Source organism: Mycteria americana, chromosome 1, assembly GCF_035582795.1.
Source record: "Mycteria americana isolate JAX WOST 10 ecotype Jacksonville Zoo and Gardens chromosome 1, USCA_MyAme_1.0, whole genome shotgun sequence".
NCBI classification, from domain to species: Eukaryota; Metazoa; Chordata; class Aves; order Ciconiiformes; family Ciconiidae; genus Mycteria; species Mycteria americana.
This window is the reverse complement of record NC_134365.1, coordinates 8,888,585-8,911,171: the sequence shown is the minus strand read 5'-3', so window position 1 is coordinate 8,911,171 and position 22,587 is coordinate 8,888,585. Positions and strand designations below refer to the sequence as shown.

The window sequence follows — 22,587 nt, the reverse complement described above, 5'->3', positions numbered from 1 at the left end:
CCTCTCATTGTCTGCACCAGGTGAGCAGGCTAGTAAAGGAAGGCAGGGCAGGTGGACTTCAGCAAGAGACTTGGGATCTGAAGGCCAAATGCCGACTTCAGTAAAAATTAACATCAAGGAGATAACACTGTGACAGTGCTATAACTGAAGGAATAGTTAAGTAGAGTGCAATCAACAAAAACAGAGAAAAATTTATTAAGGGGAGGCTGGAAGCAGCTGGAGACACAGTGAATGAGAATACATAAGACTCCAAGTCCAGAAGAGAGAGAGGATGGAATAAGAGAGGATAGTATGAGAAAAATGTCAGAAGTGGTCTCTGTCCTTGCAAAAGGTGAAACATTGTAGAGCAGTGGTCAACATCAGATGTATCGCTCCATATGTCTGTGGTCTTTGTGCATAGCTGTCATAGTAGATGTTTAGCCTGTAATCAGTTATGAAGCAAATGGAATAAGGTCCTCTATGAGAACGCAAGACAAATGTATTTCTTACTTTCTATGCTATCCAGCAATCCCTTAACACTGCTCTTGAATGTTTTATTAATAAAAATTTTGTTACAGCTCACATCTCCTTTTGCCTTTTATAATTCCTTCCATCTCTTCTTTAGAGGTCCAGTGGAAAGACTTGTTGGCTTGCTCTTCACTGGCTTGTGGGACAGCACTTCAAATTTGACAATGGATCAGAAGGACTGAAGAGCACTTTTGCTCCCGCCAACGTTTCTTAGAGCTGCTAAAACAGGACCAATGAAGATGTTCACCAGACTCCAAGTCCTTACGCTAGCTTTATTTTCCAAAGGAGTTTTCCTTTCCCTAAGTGACCACAGCTTTGTAAGGAAGGAAATTAAGATAGAAGGAGACCTGGTCTTAGGTGGCTTATTCCCAATCAACGAAAAAGGCACCGGGATAGAAGAATGTGGGAGAATCAATGAAGACCGAGGCATCCAGCGCTTGGAGGCCATGTTGTTTGCCATTGATGAAATCAACAGAGACAACTACTTGCTGCCAGGAATTAAGCTTGGAGTTCACATCTTGGACACATGTTCCAGGGATACATATGCCTTAGAACAGTCTTTGGAGTTCGTCAGGGCATCTTTGACTAAAGTGGATGAAACAGAGTATATGTGCCCTGATGGCTCATATGCCATTCAAGAGAATTTACCATTGCTCATTGCAGGAGTCATAGGTGGTTCCTATAGCAGTGTCTCCATACAGGTAAGTCACAGGAGCCCCATCAGGTGAGAATCATTCATCTGCAATTCCTGTGAGAGAACCACTGCTTACATAAGTTTGTCAATAAAGCAAGCCTTAGCTCGATCACTTTACCCTACGGGTCAATCTAGCATATAATTTTTACTGAATTTATACTAGTTAGATTCATTCTTCAAAACACTTGCTGTAGTTTAAACCTCTGGCAGCTGTCCACTTCCTCTAGTTATGGTGTATCCTGAGGGCACCTGAAGTTTCCAAAAGTCTTAGTACTTATTTTAAACTTTGCTTTTCATGAGACTTTTAGAACTCTAAGTTCAGATCTCTGCTATCACATCAATAATAAATTATACCACCTATATTTCTGAATATATGTATGCTGCGTGTACGTAACATTTGTCATTTAAACAATAGAGAGTTAAAATGAAAGAAGAAATCCTTACCTTACTTCCAGGCTGAAATAAAGTAAAAATGGCGTACTAGCCAGAAACTTAAATTACACCTGACCAAATTATTGCAAGTTTTTAGTGTCTAATTAAGCACACCAAAGCAAATGAAAATTATTCTGCTGATCTCAGTGAGCAAGGTCTCAAATATCCCATGCAGGCAGTACAGTTTCTGAATATATTCTAAATTTGCTGTCTTTCCTTTTGTTTCCATATATAGTTCATACTAAGTTTTTGCCAGGAAATGTTGCCTGGCAGAGTGCAGTGTAAGCACTGTCAGAAGTCCAGCACAGAAGACAGATGCCCTCAGTACATCTTGCTCCCTCCTCCTGGCACCTTGTAACTGCAGCTTTTGGTTGTGTAATATTGGTCCCAAATAGGGTCTCGGTAGGGTGTTGGAGAGTATTTAGTGGCTTGCAAAGGTGTAAAGTTGCAGGTGGATTAAATGCTCCATATATCCTTCCACCTATGGTTTTATTGCATGCTTCATTTCACTTGCAAGGGGCTAAACATAATTTTGATTCCTTTTGGTCTTGACTTCCCATTTGTTATAAATTCATGATAAAACTTTAAGTCCTTGGCATTTTTTTTCCATTAAATGAACATTAAGAACATATATGCCCTCTTTTTTAGCAGAAATTCTGTATTTCTCCTTTCCAGACCAGGTACTCCTATGGCAGTGCAGCCTCAGATGTTCTGAAGTTCCCCACAACTGCCAGTGTGCACTATCCACGAGCAAAAATGCCCCCTAGATTCACTGAAGCTGCCAAATCTACATATATGTCATTATTTTGGGTTAAATTAAATAAGCTAGTCCACATCACTCATAACCACAAGTGAGCAGTGTCTTAAGCCCAGGTTCAGGTAGGCTAAGACCCTGCAGCTAGTATTTCCTAATGGTCAGCTGTAGGTTTCCAAATGCACCAAGCCTTGACAGTGCTGGACTACTATGAGCAATATGATTTTAAAGACTGAGTACAGGCCCTAATTACTGCATCAGTGTCAAAAGAGAAAAATGTTCTTCTGTACTACAGACTATCCCAGCAGTGACAGAAAGCCCACGGAGCTTCATTTACCTGTTTCATAAACAGGCCAAGAGTTCATCCAGTGCTAATTTCAGTCAGAATTACATTGGGGAACTGGCTCTTGCTCTTGTCAAGGCATTAAATCCCATCAGCTTGGGAGCATGGCCCGTTTCCATCAGACATACATGAGCATAGAAGCAGCATTTCAACAAATTACTTTTTATTCCCTTTTGTGTTCCAGTGTGTGGTTTGTCTGTGTATTCAAAGTAGGCAATACATGGGCACATGGTTACCCATACCACAGGACAATAGTTTCTGCAGAGCAGAACCTCAGCCATCTCTCACACTAGGAGTGGTTTTGTCCCCCTGTGGACCAGCTAGCAAGCAGGGATGTATCCTTCACCAGTTACATGGGTCTGATCACTTGGAGCACAAAGAACAAGTAACTTCCAGGGCTGGAAAAGAGACATCTGAAGAGGAGAAATGATAGCTACAAAACCTTAGGCAACACAAAGAGTGTGTTAACAGAATCATTATTCATTGTCTCTTCTAATCAGACAAAGGGTATATCAAGTGAAAGCAGCAAATGGGAGGTTGTTGTGGATGCTAAAAACTGAGTTCAAGAAATGACTAGAAAAAACCAGGAAATTCTGTATAGATACCACCTCTGTCTCAGCAATTCCCAGAGCTGCAAGTATGCCAAGGCTGGTAAAATATTTTGAAACATCATACGCTTACCCTATTGTACTGGTGGAGAGGTGGCAGTGGCTTTGCTGTACCCTTGGTCTAGTCGTTCGTGGTCAGTCTGTTTCTCAGTCCACCCTAAATTCAAGTGTGTCCAAAGGGCATGAAGTAGCCTAAAAGGCACATCCATAAAAGTAGTTACAGCTGAGGAAATGGTACAGATATTTATTTCCCTCCCAGAAACCCTGAGGCAGGCACGCCATGCTCCTAAAATGGCCTGGGGCCTCTTGCACAACATCTGTCAATCTGTCCCTTTGAAGCCAGTCTCTGGTGATCACTGACAAGACTAAATCCATATCTGAGGCAGCAGATTGGATGCAGTACACACTGAATGTACATAATATATACCAATGCTTCAAATTCCAAAAGCTTGGGTATGGAGCAGCTGTCACATGAAAATACAAAGTCCTGATAAGAAACTTTCTCATTCAGTACCTGTGGAAAATGGCAATATAGCTGTATGCATATCTATATGATGCCAAATTTTCAAAACTTACGAGGGATAATGAAACAATAGTCATATCTAATATTACCCTATACTCTATACAGCTTCCCTATAGTTGCCAACAGTTGTTCAAACATAAGGTCCTTCTGACACAGTCCTTCAGAAAAATAAATAAATAAGTTTACAAATGATTCAATGTGTTATCGAGCATTTCCTAGCTAGAAAATTCAGTTGATTACTTTCCCTTGCCATAGATTGGGTTGGCCTTCCTTCAGTCTCTCTTTTCTAGCTTTCCTCTAGATTTAAAACTGTCTAGAAAAGATGTAATTAAGCCATTCACTCCTTCTGCTCATCTTGTTAAGGTAGCCAGTCATGACTTCTGTTTCAAAAGAAAATCCCTGTCAAGAGTAATAGACCTTGCAGACCCAAGCCTGAAGATGTAAGGACTTCAAAGCATTAAAGCCACACATTTTGGTGCCATGCCAGAAGAAGAGACTACCAGATTTCAGAGACAGTGACCTGTACAGAGTAGCTCCAGTAGCAACTGGAATCACACCACCGCTGAACGTCAAACCACTTCAGCAGACGCATGTGCAAGGCTGAGCCTCCCCATACCCCATGCTTTCAAATAGCACTCAGGGTGCTGGGCGCTTCCAGATATAGCCCTTTCGAGCATTTCTCTTTTGCCTGAGAGCTGTAAGCATCATAAAGTCCACAGCACAGTTTCTTAGCCTTAAAATAAACCATGCTGAGCTCTTCAGACAAGAAATTATTTCTTTTTTTTTCTTTTTTTTCCTCTTGTGAATTTGCCATTGTATTTCAATACCTTTTCTTCTCCTCCTTTCACCCTCCCTCTCCAGATTTTTGTCTGGACAGCTGTCTGCTAAATCACTTCATGATGCTCCTGCTGTCAGATTTCTGCTTCTTTCATTATCCTTCCACCAAGGAAAAAAGAATTTGCTGGTAAATCAGCAACGAACACCTTCCCCACTGAGTCATTATGCGCGATAGGCACTTTTTGCAGAGGCTAAAAACAACAAGAGAATGCAGAATGCTTAATTATTTTCTGGTCAGACTAGGCTATTATCATTAATGATGATCTGGATAATTAGGTTTTAGATGTTGTGTTTAAATTAGCAGTGAGCCCAATCTGCACAGCATTTGATCCCTCAAAACCCAAGCCAGGATTCTCAGTCAATGGAAGAGCTCATGTAAAAAAAGCTGTTTACATGAAATAAAATTCTAACCTGAGCTGAATCTAGGATCAGAAGGTGAATTCTCCAAAGTTTGGAGGACTTTATTTTGCATTCATGGCTTTTCATTTGAGCCAGATTATCCACTCTCTCCTAGTTTACAACAGAAATTTCAAACATATTTTCCTTGGAGATGTTCAATGACATTGTAAAAAGGAGAAGAAAAAAGCATTATTGATTTGCACAGAGGAGCACCTGCATAGCTAATCCAAATGCCATGTTTAAAGTACTCAGGTCAGCTCTGTCAGGAATATGCATGTGTAAGCAGGAATACAACTATTCAAGTGCTGGTTTTGTTCTTCTCTGTTTCTGAAAAGTGGACCCATCTTCTGAAAATGAAGATTGGAGTCCATTCCCTGCAGTCAACACACTTTGAAACATTAAGACATTCCGTTAGGTGGGCTGGGCTTTGCATTTCCATATCAACTATATTCATGTTGATATAGGGCTTTAGTCCTGGGTAAAGTTTCCCTTATGCTACCAACCCACAAGACCTCCAGATCACGGTCATGACAGTTATTCCCAAGTTAGAGCCTCATCCAGAAAAAAATGGCAGAATAGGAACCAGTACCGAGCTGTCTTCTCTTCAATTCCTTGCCGTGTCTCAAGTAAACTGTAGCAAAACTGCTACAGAAGGCTTAAAGGTACATTATTGCTTTCATAAAAGCTAAGGTCTCTCTCCTAAGTGAGTGACCATATGGCATGAAATTCAGAATATGTACTCATTTACTGGCAATTTTTTCCTGGCTGTTGTTTCTCCTTAGCCACACAAGTCTGCCAAGGGCTCATGGAACCTGAAAGCTAATCACCCCTATTTCCTTCCTCCAAGGATAAACCGTCTTCCAACCAATGAGTCTTAACAATAGTGTGTGACTTCCATAACCACTGAAAATAGTGCAAAATCCTTAGAAGAACTACATGCAGAAAAACCTCCCATAACATATGGGGCTCTGTCCCCCTGTGCATGGACCCAATGGGGATATGGGCAAGAGAAATGTGCAGGGGGCTGCAGGGGTTCACCAGGGACCACGGACCGCATATGCTGTTTGTGCTGTGCTTGTAGAGGAGCTTTGCATTCAGCTGTGCAACGACAGCCTCTGGTGATTTTGTGCTTGTAAAACTAAACCAGATCCTTATTAAAGGATCTGTTCTGTGAGATGGGCCACCTACCACTAGCATTTAAGCTACACATACACTTGCTGACTTCCTGGTGCCTCCTTTAAACTCTTTCCCTCTTTTATCTCTGTTCTTTCCCTCCCTCTACTACCTCTCAGCTGGATCCTTGCTCTTTGTTCCTCTCTTTGTTTCCATCCCAAATTCAGAAACTGAACAGCCACTAGGTTGAGATTTTCAAAGTGCCCAAACAGCACTGGACATGTCTTTCCTAGAGATTTCAAAGAAATGTGAGTACCTCCTTCTGGCTGGCTTCTTTGAAAATCCCAAGGTAACTGATTCCTTTGCAATTGTTTTGGTTTGGGATTTTTTTTTTCAGTGTGAGTATTTTCTCCTTTTGCCAAAGGGAAATGATACAATTTTACAGGGATGTGAAAGAGACCACAGGTAAGAAGGAAGGAGCCCTACCATGTTACAAGTGGGAAAGGGTGTAACTACAAGAGAAAGTGGCCAAAAATAGGAACTAGTTAGGGACATCTTGACATCACCCACACTCATTCTGTCCCTTCTGACTAGGACTTATGCATCAGTTAATGACTCTCAAATAACCATATCTATCAACGATGGCTCTTTTAACTCCAGAAGCCATTTCATGCTTTTAGAACCATCAACTCTAGCTTGTGTAAATGTGTAAATGTGACATGAGTCACCCACAGTCAGGTTTACCAAGTCTCAGAGAAGAGTTTCACTCCTCATGCAAAGCAAGGTCTTCTGCACAGATCTCTTCCCAGTGTGCCAGCTTAGTACTTAGCTTACTTCACTTCAACAGTTAATGCTGCATGGAGGCAGAGTGCATACGCGACAGCTCACTGTGCTATCCCCTGCAGGGGAAAAAAAAAAAAAGATTTCCAAACAATTCTTCTCTCCGAGTGCAACATTTCTCTGCATGTCCTTCTTAGTTTATTTTTTATTACACAGGACACACATATAAAAAGAAATTCCTGGGTCCTCCACACAAATCCTAGATGTTATTCTGACAGTATTCCCTATTTATGATGTTCATTTCACAGATGCAATTATTTCACTGTTCAAACACTGCTTCTCTGGTTGTGACAGCTATTGAGTCCGTTGCAAATATTTAGCTATATTTTTCCATCTTCATTGCCAAGATTTTCAGAAGAGCAAGGCTGAAAACACTGTTGTTTTCTCACCTTCCCCTGCTAACACAAAACACCAGACATTTTTATTTGTTTGGTACTTAATTGGTTTTTCCTGAGTTACCTTTTGGAAGGAATTTTGTTAAGGAACAACACTCACTAACTAGTAAACAGACTTCTTAATACCAAAGAGAGGGAAAGCTGATGGGAACCACTGCTTCAGTCCTGCAATGTGTCAGAAGATTACACAGGAGTACAAGCGAGGCTGGGACTCCTAAATAACTTCACTGCTTCTGGCTTAGTTCCTTGCAACTGACCTTTAACAATTAAAAGGACTGGGATGTCAGCATTGCCGATGCATTGCTGGGGTCAGAGCTTGAAATCCAGCTGAATCCAAATGGGTATTTTCTGTTGCAGGTGGTGACATAGCCCCCGTGTAGAGTCTGTCTTCCATAGTGCTTATTATATCCCAGGCATAACGCCCACAGTTTTAAAATGGGCTATGGAGGGAGGACATTTCAGGCTGATAGATGTATTTCAAGTCTGGAACCAGTAAGGAGTTTAAGCTCCTAATTTCTCTTTGACAACAAAGCAGAGTTTGGAGTGAAGTTTTTTGTTGCGTTCGAGCTGAGCAGCTGCATTTGCACCACTGAGATCTCCCCCTCCCAAATACTCCCAAACCACGTGAGTATGTCAGAAGTGCCCAAGCTGAGTCACACTGGGTCACACTGTCCCCAAGGTGAGAGCCATACCTTTGAGCCTACTGAATCCCAAGAGGACAGGGAAAGTTATAGTAGAGCTTATCTCTTCAGTATTGTTCATATTCATTGCCAACAATGCAATCTGGTAGCACTGTAGGCTCCCAGCATGCTGGGCAGTACCTACAGAAACATAGCCAGTAGGTAGATGGAAATTATTATTTCCATTTATTCTGTTTATTTTTGTTTATGCTATTCTCATTGGACAACATCTGGAATACTATGTCCAGTTGGGTCCCCCAATAAAAGAAAGATTTAATAAATACAGAAATGATTGCAGGGAGGAGAGTCTGGAGAACACACCCTGCAAGAAGAGAGAGAAGGAACCGGGTGTGTTTAGCCTGGAGAAGAGAAGGTTTGGTGGGAACCTAATATCAGCTTACACTATGTACGGGTTGGCTCTCAGGAAGACAAAGCAAGTGTCTTTACTGAGGTGCATGACAAGAGCATGGAAGAAAATGGTTATAAATTGAAAAGAAAGGAGGTTCTAACTCAACATAAAATGTACGATCCAGGAGCTGGGAGCATGGGGAGGGTGTACAGGCCAGTGTAGACAGTTGACTAGAGACAGGTACATCCTTTATTCTTTATCACAGAATCACAGAATCGTATAGGTTGGAAAAGACCTTTAAGATCATCGAGTCCAACCGTAAACCTAACACTACCAAGACCACCACTACACCATTTCCCTAAGCACCTCATCCAAACATCTTTTAAATACTTCCAGGGATGGCGACTCAACCACTTCCCTGGACAGCCTGTTCCAATGCTTGACAACCCTTTCAGTGAAGTAAAATTTCCTAATATCCAGTCTAAACCTCCCCTGGCGCCTTTATGTCTGCCACTTGTCACACTCCAGCCCATTCAGAAACAATGTTTCTTTCCTGCCTTTCTAAAATGACACTTTCTGCCAAAATTTGGTTAAAATATTTTTAGATTTAAGAAAAAAGAAGAAATCAAATAAGCAATTAAAAAAAAATAATTAATTGGAGCAAATGCTTTAGCTGCAGCTTGACCTGCAGCTGCCCAAATAATAACAAAAAGCCCACACAGTAGGTTACCATCATTTAGGAACTAGATACGGCATACACTGGGAGCAGCACACATTTCTTCAAAGTAAAAGCTCAGCTCCTGTGCTATAGTAATGATCTAGACAATAGAAAATCCTTGGGACATGGCTTTGCCATGGTCTCACTGTGGGAATCTGGACAAGCAACTTATCCTCATGAATGGAAAGTCTTTTTCAAGTGACCAAAAGCAGCAGCTGAATTTTCATTAGGACAGATTGCACTTCAGAGAGACAGGGATTTCTCCAGTTTCTCAATAGAGACAAACCTCTTTTACCTCAATCCCATTCTGCTCAGCAGCCTAATTTACTGTCTGTTCAAAACAGCCACAGGAGCTCTTGACTGTCTCAAAGGAGCTCTGTGAAATTAGATTCATTAAGCCGTGTTAAGTGCCATGAGATTCTCGCGTGGTAAAATTTTAGAAGTGCAGAGAGCACTGTCATCTAACAAGGGGCCTCCTCTGTCCAACGAATGTGTGATATGCACTTGTGTATTGTGTTGAAGAAACCCTATCTGTTCTAACACTTTTGAGATTTTTCTTTATTCCAGAGTGTTTCCTGTGCTCCTCAGCCCTGTACACATTCAAACAACCCATATAATAGCCTCTGGGCTGTTAAGGAGAAGGGAAATTTTAACCAAAACCTTCGGAATAAATCCTACTGCCAGCAAAAAAAAAGTCCTGCAGAGGATAAGCAAAATGCTTGATGGGATTCAATTAATCCATATATGGGTTTCTGAGACATATAGGTGTTACCTACCTGACCCCATCTATCAACAGGACTCTTGAAGGGCCAGAAATATAGAATCATAGAATCATAGAATGGTTTGGGTTGGAAGGGACCATTAAAGGTCATCTAGTCCAACCCCCCTGCCATCAGCAGGGACATCTTCAACTAGATCAGGTTGCTCAGAGCCCCGTCCAACCTGAATGTTTCCAGGGATGGGGCATCTACCACCTCTCTGGGCAACCTGTGCCAGTGTTTCACCACCCTCATCATAAAAAATGTCTTCCTTATATCTATATACTCAGAAACCAGATTCAGGTGTTTGATAGCTGTACCTAATTCACAGCTCCTTGCTTGCTTATTATGAAGCCATTTTCAGTGTTATAAACTAGATCGGCAATTTCCCACCAGTATTTGTACTGTCCCTGATGCGCAGAGAAGTAGAAGTGACAGATGTGGCTCCAACGTCGTGAGAGGGACATCAGTCTCCTCTGGCACTGCCCTGACCGCTCCATTTGCAGGATTTGCTGGTGCAGCCTGTCCCTGTGGAGGCACATGGCTGACACTGGACTTTCTGCCGTGCTCACGTTGGGCTGCTCCTTATGAATCGCTCACTGTCCTAGCAGCTGGGTGAGAGCCAGGTTTGCTTGGGAAGTGGACCCTTTAGCCCAGGACAGTGGCTACACTAATAAACCCAGCAGCATGAGGGCAGATAAAGGTTTCCCATCGCACTGGAAGCTGACTATATTGACACGCTTTGTTCACCGCAAGCTGTGCAAAGCAGTTTTTTCAGGTTGCAGATACAGAACATCCAGCTTTATTTTCAAAGGTGCTAAGCATCTGCAAAACCCACTGGTTTTGACAGCAAAAAAACAGGCTACTACCGCTACTTAAGTGCCAACATATGGATTTCAGGCTCTAATTGCATACACCACAGCTTGATTAAATTGCTGCCTGGAGCCTTGCCAAAACAGATTATTTCACTTAGCAAAAGCTGGATCTATGCTGCAATTTTGAATCTGTAGCACACATCCCAAGGCAGCATGGAGCTACAGCGTAGGTACGCCGCAGGTGGTTCAATCTCAGTGCACGTAACTCTGCTTCACATTGCACTGTCCTCTACTACACTGATACACTGCAGAATAGACATAGCCTTAGATACCAGCTCCTCTCCAGAACCTGTTACCTGTGCCCTTATCTTGTTGCTCGTTTAATCAGGATCTGATTTTCAGAATCAGATGTTCAGATCAGCATGGAAACGGCTGGAAAAAGGGACCGTTCTGAAACTGGCTGCGTTAGCTAAGTGCCTGAGACCTGAGCTCTTTTGAAAAATTAGTTCCTAAAATCAAGATGTTACAATATTCCAGAAAATCCCCAATTTCAGAATTTCCAGAAGAGTGTCCTGATCTGAATTAATAACAGATACAACTTCACTGAGCTCCATGATCAGTGGCAGCTCCCGGGGATGATTGGGTCACTATCTTTTATGATTAAGCAGAATTTCTTACTTTTTTTTTGTTTTGGTCTATGAAAAACCTACCATCTGGACAGCATTGCAGTGAAGAGCATTACAGCAAACAGCATTGCCACAGGAAAGCTTTCTTCTCCCCACACCACAGGAAGCAGAACTGCAGGCAGTTTGCAGGGACCCGAAAAGGATAGTGACCCCCAAGGCTCAGGGCCGCCTTGTAAAATGGGGGTGTAGTTCTGTTTCCCTACACATGGATACTTTTGCTGCTTAGACTAAAATAATAATAAAAAACCAACAGAAAAGCTGCTATATTTCTTAGGCATATCCTTCTGTGAGCTGAAGGCTTGACTACATGCTGAATAGCACTGCTTTAGCTAGAAAATGGACTTCTTTTTTAGCCATTTTGGGGGGAAAAATGCAGAATGACATGTGTGCATATCCTTATTATGGTTTAGCTCAAATAAAATAATTCCTGCTAGAATAAACTGAGACAAGAATAGCAATTCCAGCCCACACAGTTCTGCAAGAAATGTTCCAGAATAGCTACACCGAGGACATTCTTATTACCAAATCAAAGTGCTCTTTTTGAGTGAGGACATGTGAACCAAACCATGTGGATATGTGGACGCGTAATCAAAAGTTTCAAAGCCACAGAGGCTTAACAGTGCTCAGAGCATCCATTGCACCTCCGTGACAAAACAAGCCTCTCAGCCCACCCCATTGCTTTAAAGCTGTTCGTTTAAATCACCACAATGTAAATTAAATCCCACATTTCCAGTATAAGGCAGTTTAATGCATGTTACCACCTAGCAGGGTGGTTAAGGACGCATCAGCTGTTTCCTGAGGGACAGTAACTTGTTCAGCCACGGCACTTTCCAGCCACGTGCCTATACCCATAGGCAAAACCTCGGGGCGTTAGCCAAAGCTCCCTGTCAGGATGCTCCTTCCAAGCAGTGTAGGAGAGGCTTTATTTTGGTTTAAACAAAAATAACCACTGTGTGGGGTTTATTTTATGAAGACATGCTTCAGCTCCCCAGATACAGGCACCTAGAGACCTGAGATGCCAGGGCATCCCACCTCCTCTTCCCTGGTGCCGCAGAAGGGCAGGAGGACAAGGGTCTCCTTAAGTTCCCTGTTTCAGGTAGCTCAGAGAGCTGTGAAAGGCACTGGGTATGTACGGTTAGGCAGCAGAGTCTGGCCCAGACAAGAGATCACACCAGTTTACAGTGGGAGATGAACCACAGCAAGACATTGGTCCAGTGTCTGCATTAAAGAAAAGACAGAATCTAAATCTATAAATCCCAAGAGATATGGGTTGCCAAAAAGAAGTAAAATACTTTTGGGGGTTTTTTTACCAGACTGTCTATTTTGCTACTGACGTCTGAGAATCTAAAATTTGCCTTGTTCCACAACATTTTTTTCAAAACAGTCCTTTGCCTTTGAATTCTCACAGACATAGTCTGTGGTCAGAGAAACATTTGGGGAAAATGTGAAAAATTAGTTGATTGGGCAATTTTTAATAAGTTTCCCTTAGGAATCTCAAGTACACTATTGCTTTTCAGTTGGTTTTGTCAGGCTGTACTCCAAGACTGGCTTTAAACTTAATTTACTGGACACAACTTCCATGCACCAAGAGCAGAACTCCAAAGTCTTCCCTTTGTCATTTAAGAAGCAATCACGGGAAAAAAATGCTTTCTTCATTTCTTTCCAGATATTATCAGGAGCTACACTTCTATGAGAGTAAGAGAGTAAGAGAGTAAGAGATTTGGGAATATCTAAGCAAGGGACATAGCAACATATGAAATAAAACCACAAAAAAAGGACTTTGGACAACATAAATCACACAAGAAGGGCAATTAAAGATTATTAAAATTTGTTATTATTTGTGAAAAGCTGTAGGTCAACACAAGGAGTCAACTTGAGGAGTACTAACATGCAAGAAATATGCCATCTCAGAAGGACTGCAGTCTGAACAGCTCAAAAAAGAGTTTAAAAGAGTAAAAAGTAGGAGGGGGGGGACTCAGAGCTTGAATAAGTGGAGTAAGAAAGTTCTGTGAAAGGCCTGTACAGGTATATCTGTGATATTGGCATACAAGAGAAATTTATGTCTTATTAGTACATTTGGTTATCGAATACAATGAGTCTTGGAAAAGATGAATCACACTATGAACAGCAAAGGCATGCAAATCCCCAGACCTTAACAAGGAGCACAGGCTGAGACTGAAGTATATTGTCCATTTGTGTCAAATTCTCTGTTGGTTTAGAGGCACAGTTTGACAGAAATAAAAGGTCCATTACAGTCCCAGTAGGACCCTGGGAATTAACTGGGCAGCAGAACAGCTATCCTGCATATGCATAGTGCACTGCTCTCACCAGAGTATGTTATCAACGTCCTCTATCAACACCCTTAATCTGTGATTGTCAGAACACCTCTTATTAAAAAACATCGTTTATGCCTTTCCCTAGATTTTTCTGTTCAGTTTTATAAATACCACCCTTTAAAAATCCATGTTCTCCCCCTTCTCTCTAGGTGGCAAATTTGCTCAGACTCTTCCAGATCCCCCAGATAAGCTATGCCTCCACCAGCGCGAAGCTGAGCGACAAATCCCGCTACGACTATTTCGCGCGGACAGTGCCCCCTGACTTCTACCAAGCGAAAGCCATGGCTGAAATCTTACGGTACTTCAACTGGACTTATGTGTCAACAGTTGCTTCAGAAGGAGACTACGGGGAGACAGGGATCGAAGCCTTCGAGCAGGAAGCTCGCCTCCGCAACATCTGCATTGCCACCTCCGAGAAAGTGGGCCGGTCCAACATCAGGAAGTCCTACGACGGTGTGATCAGAGAGCTGCTCCAGAAACCCAACGCCAGAGTCGTGGTGCTCTTCATGCGAGGCGATGACTCTCGGGAGCTCATTGCAGCTGCCAACCGCTTCAACGTTTCCTTTACCTGGATTGCCAGCGACGGATGGGGAGCACAAGAGAGTATTGTCAAGGGCAATGAGCACATAGCTTCTGGGGCGATAACCTTGGAACTTGCTTCCCATCCAGTTAAAGAGTTTGACAGGTATTTCCAGAGCCTCAGCCCTTACAATAACAGACGCAACCCCTGGTTCAAGGACTTCTGGGAGCAAAAATTCCAGTGTAATCTCCAGAACCGAAAACCACATAAAAAGGCTTGTGACAAGCACTTCACCATCAACAGTTCCAACTACGAGCAAGAATCCAAGATCATGTTTGTTGTGAATGCTGTGTATGCAATGGCCCATGCCTTGCATAAAATGCAGCGGACTCTGTGTCCAAACACCACCAAACTCTGTGATGCCATGAAGCATCTGGATGGCAGGAAGCTGTACAAAGATTATCTTCTGAAAGTAAACTTTACAGGTAATAACTTCTCTTTTGGTACATACAGAATGTCACTGTCATTAACAAAATGTTCATTGGTCACAGTAACAGCCAGGTGAATTTCCAGTAGCACCTATTATCACACTTCAGACCAGAGTGGTACCCTGGCAAGGCCACTCCTGTCACAGGAAGGGACAAAGAAGAGGGACAGAGAGCACTGTGAGAACCCTAAAAAAACCAAGCTTGATGCTCCTCCTGTTTCCAGCAGAAGGAAGTGGTGGAGGTGGCAACAGCAGGTCTTGGAAATGTTACCTACTTCCACACACCGACTTCCATTTCATTCACAGCCAGCTTGGCTTCAGCTGCGCGTGTCTGGAGGCCAATGGTCATTTCACCACCTGCTACACTAGGCAATCGCCTGCTACGCCTATGCCAAGACTTGGCCTTCTCTTCCTCATTTTTTATGAATTTACATAATAGCTGGACCCTGGTCAATGGCTAATGTCCTTGCAATAGTAAAGCAATAATTCCTGCCATAGAACCAGATCAGTATAAAATATTTAAATATGTGGGATAGTGCCATTACCTCTGTTACAGATCTTTAGGCTTGATGACAAAGTATAAAAACCTAGATTAAATATGTGCAGGAGGCTTGTGGAGACAGAGTGGATGATCTGGCAATGATATAAGCAAACTTCATGGGGACTGGCTGGGCAGCACATGACATCTCTGTTTTTGCCATCACATATGGCTGAGCTTAGGTTTGTTATTGATATTACACCATGGCAAGGCTAAATAAATCTACAGTGGAAACAAGTAAAGTGTAGAGAGGATATCACGTCTTTCTGTCATTACATGTCTAAATTTCTTCTAAAGCATCTAGGTTGAGCTTGCATTTCTATGTATTATTAAACTGATATTCTCAGCTGACTGAGTTGATAGTAAGGAAACATCATGCTGTGCTTTGTATGAGAACTAGCTCCAAGAGGAATTGAAAGATAAATACGTGTATGATACAACATGCTCAGTCCCAAGAGACCCTCAATAATGGTACAACATTAATAACACTGGAAACTATGTGAAACTGTCAGATTAGAGCTTGAACTTTTCCCTCCTTCAGAGGTCTTCTGAGCATTTGATTCAGACCGTCTCTAGACACTACCGACTACATCCCTAGAGCTTCTCTCACACCCAGTGGGGTTTGGCTGGTGTGGCCAAGTACCCCACTTTCTTGGGTACATGTAGACGTACCTCCCAGCACATGCAGAGCTCCTTAGGACCCCTGGTCTCCCAGCATCGTGCTAGGTGACCTGTTCAGAGCACATCAGGGCTTCCTGCAGCCCACATCCCTGGCTTTCTTTATGATGGAAATCAAGGAGAGGCAGATGGGATTGGTCATGTCCTACATCTTAAGTCATCCCCCAGGAGGTGATTCAGGAGGACCCAGGAGCCTGGGCATGCTCTGGTAATATAGATTCGGTCATAAAGAAAAAATAATTCTCTCGGTGAGAGCAGCTGGAAGTTGAGACGCTTCAAAACCTTCATCTGAGGGTTGCATGCAATGCAGCTGAAGCAACATGCCTGGCCTGAGCAACGCGGTGCTTGTGTGCGTCACGCCTTTTAGTCTCCTCCTAAAGACTGCTGCTTCAGTAAGGATAGACACATACCTTGACATACACAGATGCATAGGCAATGTATATATATCATGCTGTAATTGCATTTGATGTATTTATTAATTTCATGTGTTACAGCACAAGACAGAATGAATCAACCTTTTAGGCTTTAAACCTATGGAAAATAAGAACCATCATTTCTCCTCCCCCTCCACACCGTACTTAATACACAGAAACTATTTTCTCGTTTGCTTATCCTTAGAGACACCTGAATGTCTTGAAATTGTTGAAATCAAAAGGTTTTAGGAGCACAGCACTTCCCAGAAGCTGGGTCCTGGCAGACTGATGACAAGGGATGGCAGTGGTATGCAATGTGCTTCTGCCTCTGCCAGGGAGACACTTCAGGTCAGCAACAGCCTACCCAAACGAGTAGGGAGTTCAGGAATTTAAACTTCAATTATTTTGAAACTTTTTCTGACACTCCAGGTATTTTTATGGGCTTGCATGCATATACTCTTAATAGAGTCCAGCTTTAGTCTGTCACTAGGCGATCTTAGTTCCAGTACGTGATTCATAATCATTTTTCTATCGTGCAGAGATTTTTTAAGCACCTAAGCATTTTTCCACTCAGCATGTAGACATAAAGTCAAAATAACCACTATTTTCTTTGACCAAAACTCCAGGAAAATTTTCATTTAGGTACAGCCAGAAAAATTCATTTTCATTTTGATTGAAATATCTTTTATACTTTTTATGAATTGGAAGTTGAAGCTGTTCAAGCTGAAAAAAGAAAATTCAAAACCTGTCATTTTGCAATTTTGAAAACAGAAGGCTGTTTTTGGAATCAAATTAATTTGTTTTAAAATCAATATGGAAATCTTTGAAACTCTGAAGAGCCTTAGTTTCAGTTAATTTTCATTTTCAATTTAAAACATTAAAAAACCTGTTGAGTTCTTATCCAATGGCTTTGATCTGTATATATTGTTCCTAGCTTACAGCATGATTTGCTCATCTCCTGTTTCTTTGTTCTCAGTTCTTCCATTATAATGTGAATCCATGTTTTAATGTCAGTGATTTTTGAAAGCAGATGAGTGATTTTTATATAGTAAGAGAATCAGCAAATCTTCCATGCTTTCTTCCTTTCAGAAAGGTGTGAAATTTTAATACATACAAGTCTCGTCATTGAATTCCATGGGGCCAAGAATTCACCTTTTCTCTTTTCTGGTTGAAGAAAGTCTCTGGGTGTGTCGTTAATACAATTTCAGGACCCTGCAGCATGGTACATTTGATCAGTGATGCTCTCATATTTCCAGCTCCAAATCTGCGAACATATCTCCAGTGCAGAGAGAGGATGGCATGGAAGCTACCAGCCCATCAGGTACACTGCAACCAAGTCAGACTGGGAATTTTCTTACTTCTTTAGCCTAGGTAGTGATCCACACCCACCAAAAGGAATCAGGCAAGAAACAGAACAACAGCGATAACCATGTTTGCACACATACAAACAGCTATTTAAGCAACGCCTCCTCTGCTGAAAGGCAGAGGTACAGACAGATGAGCCCTGCATGCATAAACCTGCAGCTTGCCATGAAAAAAACCCAACAAATAGCTCTGAATGTATAGTCCCAGCTTCCAGGAACAGGTGATGGTGTATTTCAAACACACCAGTGTGAGTAAATGGTAGGGTGCATTTATATGGCTGCTGTGGGACTGTGCAATTTTAGACATTTACCCTATGCACTTGAATTAGTTTTGATTAGTCTCTGATTACAGTTAATGGAGGGGATCAGCACTTATAGACTGAGGTTCAGCCCACATGAGGTAGCCTACGTGAGATATGATTTACCCCTACATCTCTTGCTATTGACTACAGATGGAGCATAGAGCAACTGAGATTTTCACTTGTCATTTAGCTGAAAGCCTGAAGTGAGACTCTCAGGCACAGCAATAATGGGATCTGTAGGGAAATACTCAGGGACCAGCCAACAGCAGGGTTGGAGTAGAGGACTGGTCAGGATTTGTGCACTCTCATGCTGCCACTGCTACTGACATGCTGTGTGACAGGTATTTCATTAATATCTCTGGGGTCCTACTTATTTCTCCTTTTTCATTAAGTTGAAATAACTCCATAGAACTGCAGTGGGGCACGAAGGCAGGGTGAGATTTCATTCCTTATTGCCTGTGAGATACACCAAGCACATAATTTTCTTGCAAGTCAGTAACATGTATATGACAAATGTCATGATATCCAGAATGTTTTCAGTAAGGGAGAAAAGAGACACCTATGCCTGATTCCCACTTCCAGCAGCAGGATCTGAGAATGGAAGGCCCAACCCCTAGATAAACAGCCTCACTCCATCTCAGAGCTTGTTTGGCCTTTCAAAGAGATATAGGCTGGTTCATCTTCTTGATCTTCCCAAGCTCTGCATTCCCTCCTGAGGGCACAAGTGCAGCATTTGATGTTCTGAATCGTGATGCTTTTCTGCTGATAAAGAGATGTTGGTTCAAGAGGCTGTTAGCTTGTATTACTGGAACAACAAAGAAGTGCTGAACAAAAGCAAAGGGCTCCATGGGAGAGAGCACAGAGTAAACTCAACTTCTCGCCGGCACCCAGCCACTGCTTGGTGGAGGGCAGCGTGTGCAGGAGACTCTCAGGAGGGCTGTGAATTGGGGATGAGCTGAACACAAGGCAGAGCTCCATATATCCAGAATATATGGATATTCTGAGGGACAGAGGGGCCAGTACAGCAACCAGCTCTGCTCACTGTTTTAGCTCCTTTAAGCAACCAGGACGACACAGAAAAGCAGTGTTATCATTGTGCACAGCTGCTATTGCAAGCCTCACAACATTTGACATGTGCCAGGACAGTGAATGTTAGCACGGGCAGTGTGAAAGGGGTGTCCATCTTTTGGGATAAAGTGGCAGGGACCTGCACAGCTGTGCCCCACATGTTGCTACCTGGTGTGGCTGCTCCTCTGGGGTGTTGGGCTCCAGGTTGGCCAGGGGTGAGGAAGGGCAGCAATGACGTTCAAGGACCAGTATTAGCTCCATCTGGCCCAGGGTAGCTGAGCTGGCTGTGCAGGATGACAGCCGTGTCACCCAGGGGCGTGGGACGGGGCTCCAGCTTTTCCCACTGCGCAGTTAGCAGGGCTGATGGTATTGCAGGACTATAACTCTGCCGTGAGTCTGGCATAGGAGCATATGGGCAGAGGGATTTAGGGGTGTATGCATGTCCACCGGTCTTCTGCAGCTTCCTGAATCTCCACAGAAAATGGTAGGAGGAGTTTGGCTAAAGTAGTTCTGGAAAACAGATCATTAAAAATTTTAGGCATCACCTATGTTTATAGTACTCAGTGTCTTTTCCTACCCCTTTCTTCCTCCACAGGTACAAGAGTCACTGTCATGTCCCTCCTTGTGTTATGGTCAGAAATCCAGCTCTTCTACAGCAAAGTCTATATCATCAAACTTAGCTTATACTGGGCAAAATCCTCTCCTGTGGCTAACCAGAATGACTACTCAAAATGAGAAAAATTTTGTAAGTCAGGTCTCATTTGTCCCCTTTCATCCACTGGACTTTATGACAAAACTTTTATTCCTGCCTGGTCCTAAGTTTCTGTGTGGTTTATTTTCTTTCTTTTCTTCCTCCCCACTCTTCCCCAGTCAACACTCAAATAATACAAAGCGAAAACACAAACTCGCCTTCTCATTTACTCTTGAACACTGGTGGCTTCTGTGGTGGGAATGTACTTCCACGGACCATTTCCATCGCAACTGTTCCACCCAAGTAGGAAAGAGCTTAAATGTCATGGTCTGCAACAACAGATGTCACCTCCCTTCTGAGCACAGCAGCATTGCATCGTCCCTGCTCTGGGATTTAGTCATAAATATTTCCTGTCAAAAGTCCGCTTCGAAGCTCAATGTCCTGCCAGGTTTGCATGGAGCATGGACCAACAAATGATGTGTCCGCTATCACAAGCAGATTATGGATGCAGAAACATCAAAGGCCAGGTATAAATTTGCAGCAGGGAGTACCTGTCAGTAGATGTGCAGGCTAAAGCTAGAGCTCATATCCCAGGCTCTGCAGCAGATGGCCCTGCTACTCTGTCATCTCACCCTATGAGCTCCTACTCATCAGGTCAGATCCCCTTCACTCCAGCACTCAAAGAGTCAGCTGTAAGGTCCTGCTGGCCTTTCTTGTGATGCTTATTTGTAAAATAAACCAGAACACCGCTTTCAGCTGAAGGTAAAACTTTCATGGGCAGAAGGCACCTTGTTAATCATAAAAGTTTTAAAAGCGTAATTCATTATAGATTTCTGGCCAATAAAACCAAGGAAAATACAGAGTGAATTCCCCAAGATATTCATTAAAAATATACATGAAAAAGATGCCTAGGATTTATAGGAAAAGTTACTGCCTTTTTCCTGGGACCACAAATGTGTCATAGCATTTAAAACCCTGAAAGCAGCTAAGGGACAGTCTCTGAAAGCACACATGAGACTTGCTATTTGAGAGCAGAGGAACAGTTGAACCTGCACAGTATTTTCCCATATTTCTCTCTAAATTAGGATTATATTGGTATATCCACACACAAAGCTGTAGCGAGATTTTGACAGCCTGGTTTTCCTGATGACCCCCTCTACTTTCTCCTTCCTCCAGCTGCCTCTTTGAAGACCTAGCTGCTAATGGGGATCTGCAGTTCCTTTCCTTTGGGCAAATTTACCCCTCCAACAGGTTCCTGGGCAGAAATCTCTGCTTAGCCCTTCCTGAAGCTTTTAATACGTGTATATATTCATATATTTATGTATTTTGTTTATATACATGCATATTTTCATATATACATATCTAATTGTGTATAATATAGATTCATAATATATTGAATCATAAAGTTAAAGAATAAATCAACTTGGAAGGGCCCTTAGGAGGTCTCCAGTCCAACCTCCTGCTGAAAGCAGGGTCAGATGTGTGATTAGACCAAGTTGCTCAGGGCTTTATAGGTGTAAACTGTCTGAAATTAAAATACTATGGAACCTTTTCATCCTCTAGTGTAGGTTTGAGGTATCACAATGGCAAATAATCCAGTCTGCACTCTGGATGCATTGTGTGCCACACACTGCACCATGTAAACTGCATACTTGGGCTGGCAGCAGGACACAGACATTGTCACCTCTAGGGCACAACTTGCAAATAAAATTTTCATTAAAACTTCTCTTGCCATGACGGCAGGTCAGTGACCTACCTGTCAATGGTGTCTGTTATCTAGCCAGAGACCATCATAAAATGCTGCCTTTTCATGCTTTCGTTTGGTACTAATTAACAGTAATTAGCCTAAGTGAGCAAGAGCAGAGGTTGAATTGTGTTCTTACCTCTTGAGATAAGCTCCAGCAGCAGAGGCCAAGGTGTGCTGGACCATTGCTTCCCATCTAACTCGGGAGCAAGGTACTTCTGCCTTCTGCCACCACTGCCACCACTGCCTGCTGCCACCACTCTTCTGCCTGACCTGGGCGCTGAACTCCCGTAGACAAAAAGATGGGAAATACAGCATTAGCAGGACACAGAGAAGCAACGACCTTTTGTCATAGTCCTCAGGAAGAGTCTGGAAGTACATTGCCTTTGGCCTTCACCCAGCTGGGTGCCATTCCTGGAAAGTCTGCAGAAACCACAGGCCAGCAATGGACCCAAACTTGTTATAGCAGCATATTTAGGTGAAGGCGCTTTGACATCCCTAAAATAGCAAATAGCTCTCCATCTTAGTTTCCTCTACTGGAATATTTATACAACCCACCACTTCAGCTGAGCTATGAAAAACTGAATATAAAGTGATATAGTCTGTGTCTTGTATGTAACTTATAGTCAGCTGCTTTTGTCATATTAACAATGTAGCCTTTAGGCATCTTATAAATCTCTAGATTGTGCAATGCCCATGCAGGTGTGTAAATGAGGATGAGATTAGACACCCTGTGTTTATGGAGAAATACATGACTGAAAAACTGAGCAATTATTTTCTTTCAGATCACATATTTGAGGGACAGAAGGCTCAGTAACCTAATTTCTCTAAATCACAGACTTCTGCGTTTGCCTGCTGCTTGTTTTATAATAGTTATTATTTCACCTTTTGTTTCGCTGGCAAATGTCATGTGAATCCCAAACACCGAGGGTCTGCACAGTGGAGTGGAAGAGTCGTACGACCTTTCCATCCCCCAACCGTGCACACTCACTTTT

General features: G+C 42.6%; 1 protein-coding gene across 2 annotated transcripts in view; it reads left to right on the top strand.

Annotated features, from left to right (window-relative positions):
• The first annotated feature begins 725 nt into the window (after window positions 1-725).
• GRM3 (glutamate metabotropic receptor 3) overlaps window positions 726-22,587 on the top strand; it is a 49,272-nt gene continuing 27,410 nt past the window's right edge. The window contains exons 1-2 of one of the 2 annotated variants that reach the window (XM_075491518.1): window positions 726-1,208; window positions 13,937-14,792. In XM_075491518.1, coding sequence (XP_075347633.1) covers window positions 741-1,208; window positions 13,937-14,792 — 1,324 coding nt within the window. In that variant the 5' untranslated portion in view covers window positions 726-740. The remainder of the gene's footprint in view (window positions 1,209-13,936; window positions 14,793-22,587) is intronic. The other variant, XM_075491519.1, reaches the window with a different exon arrangement.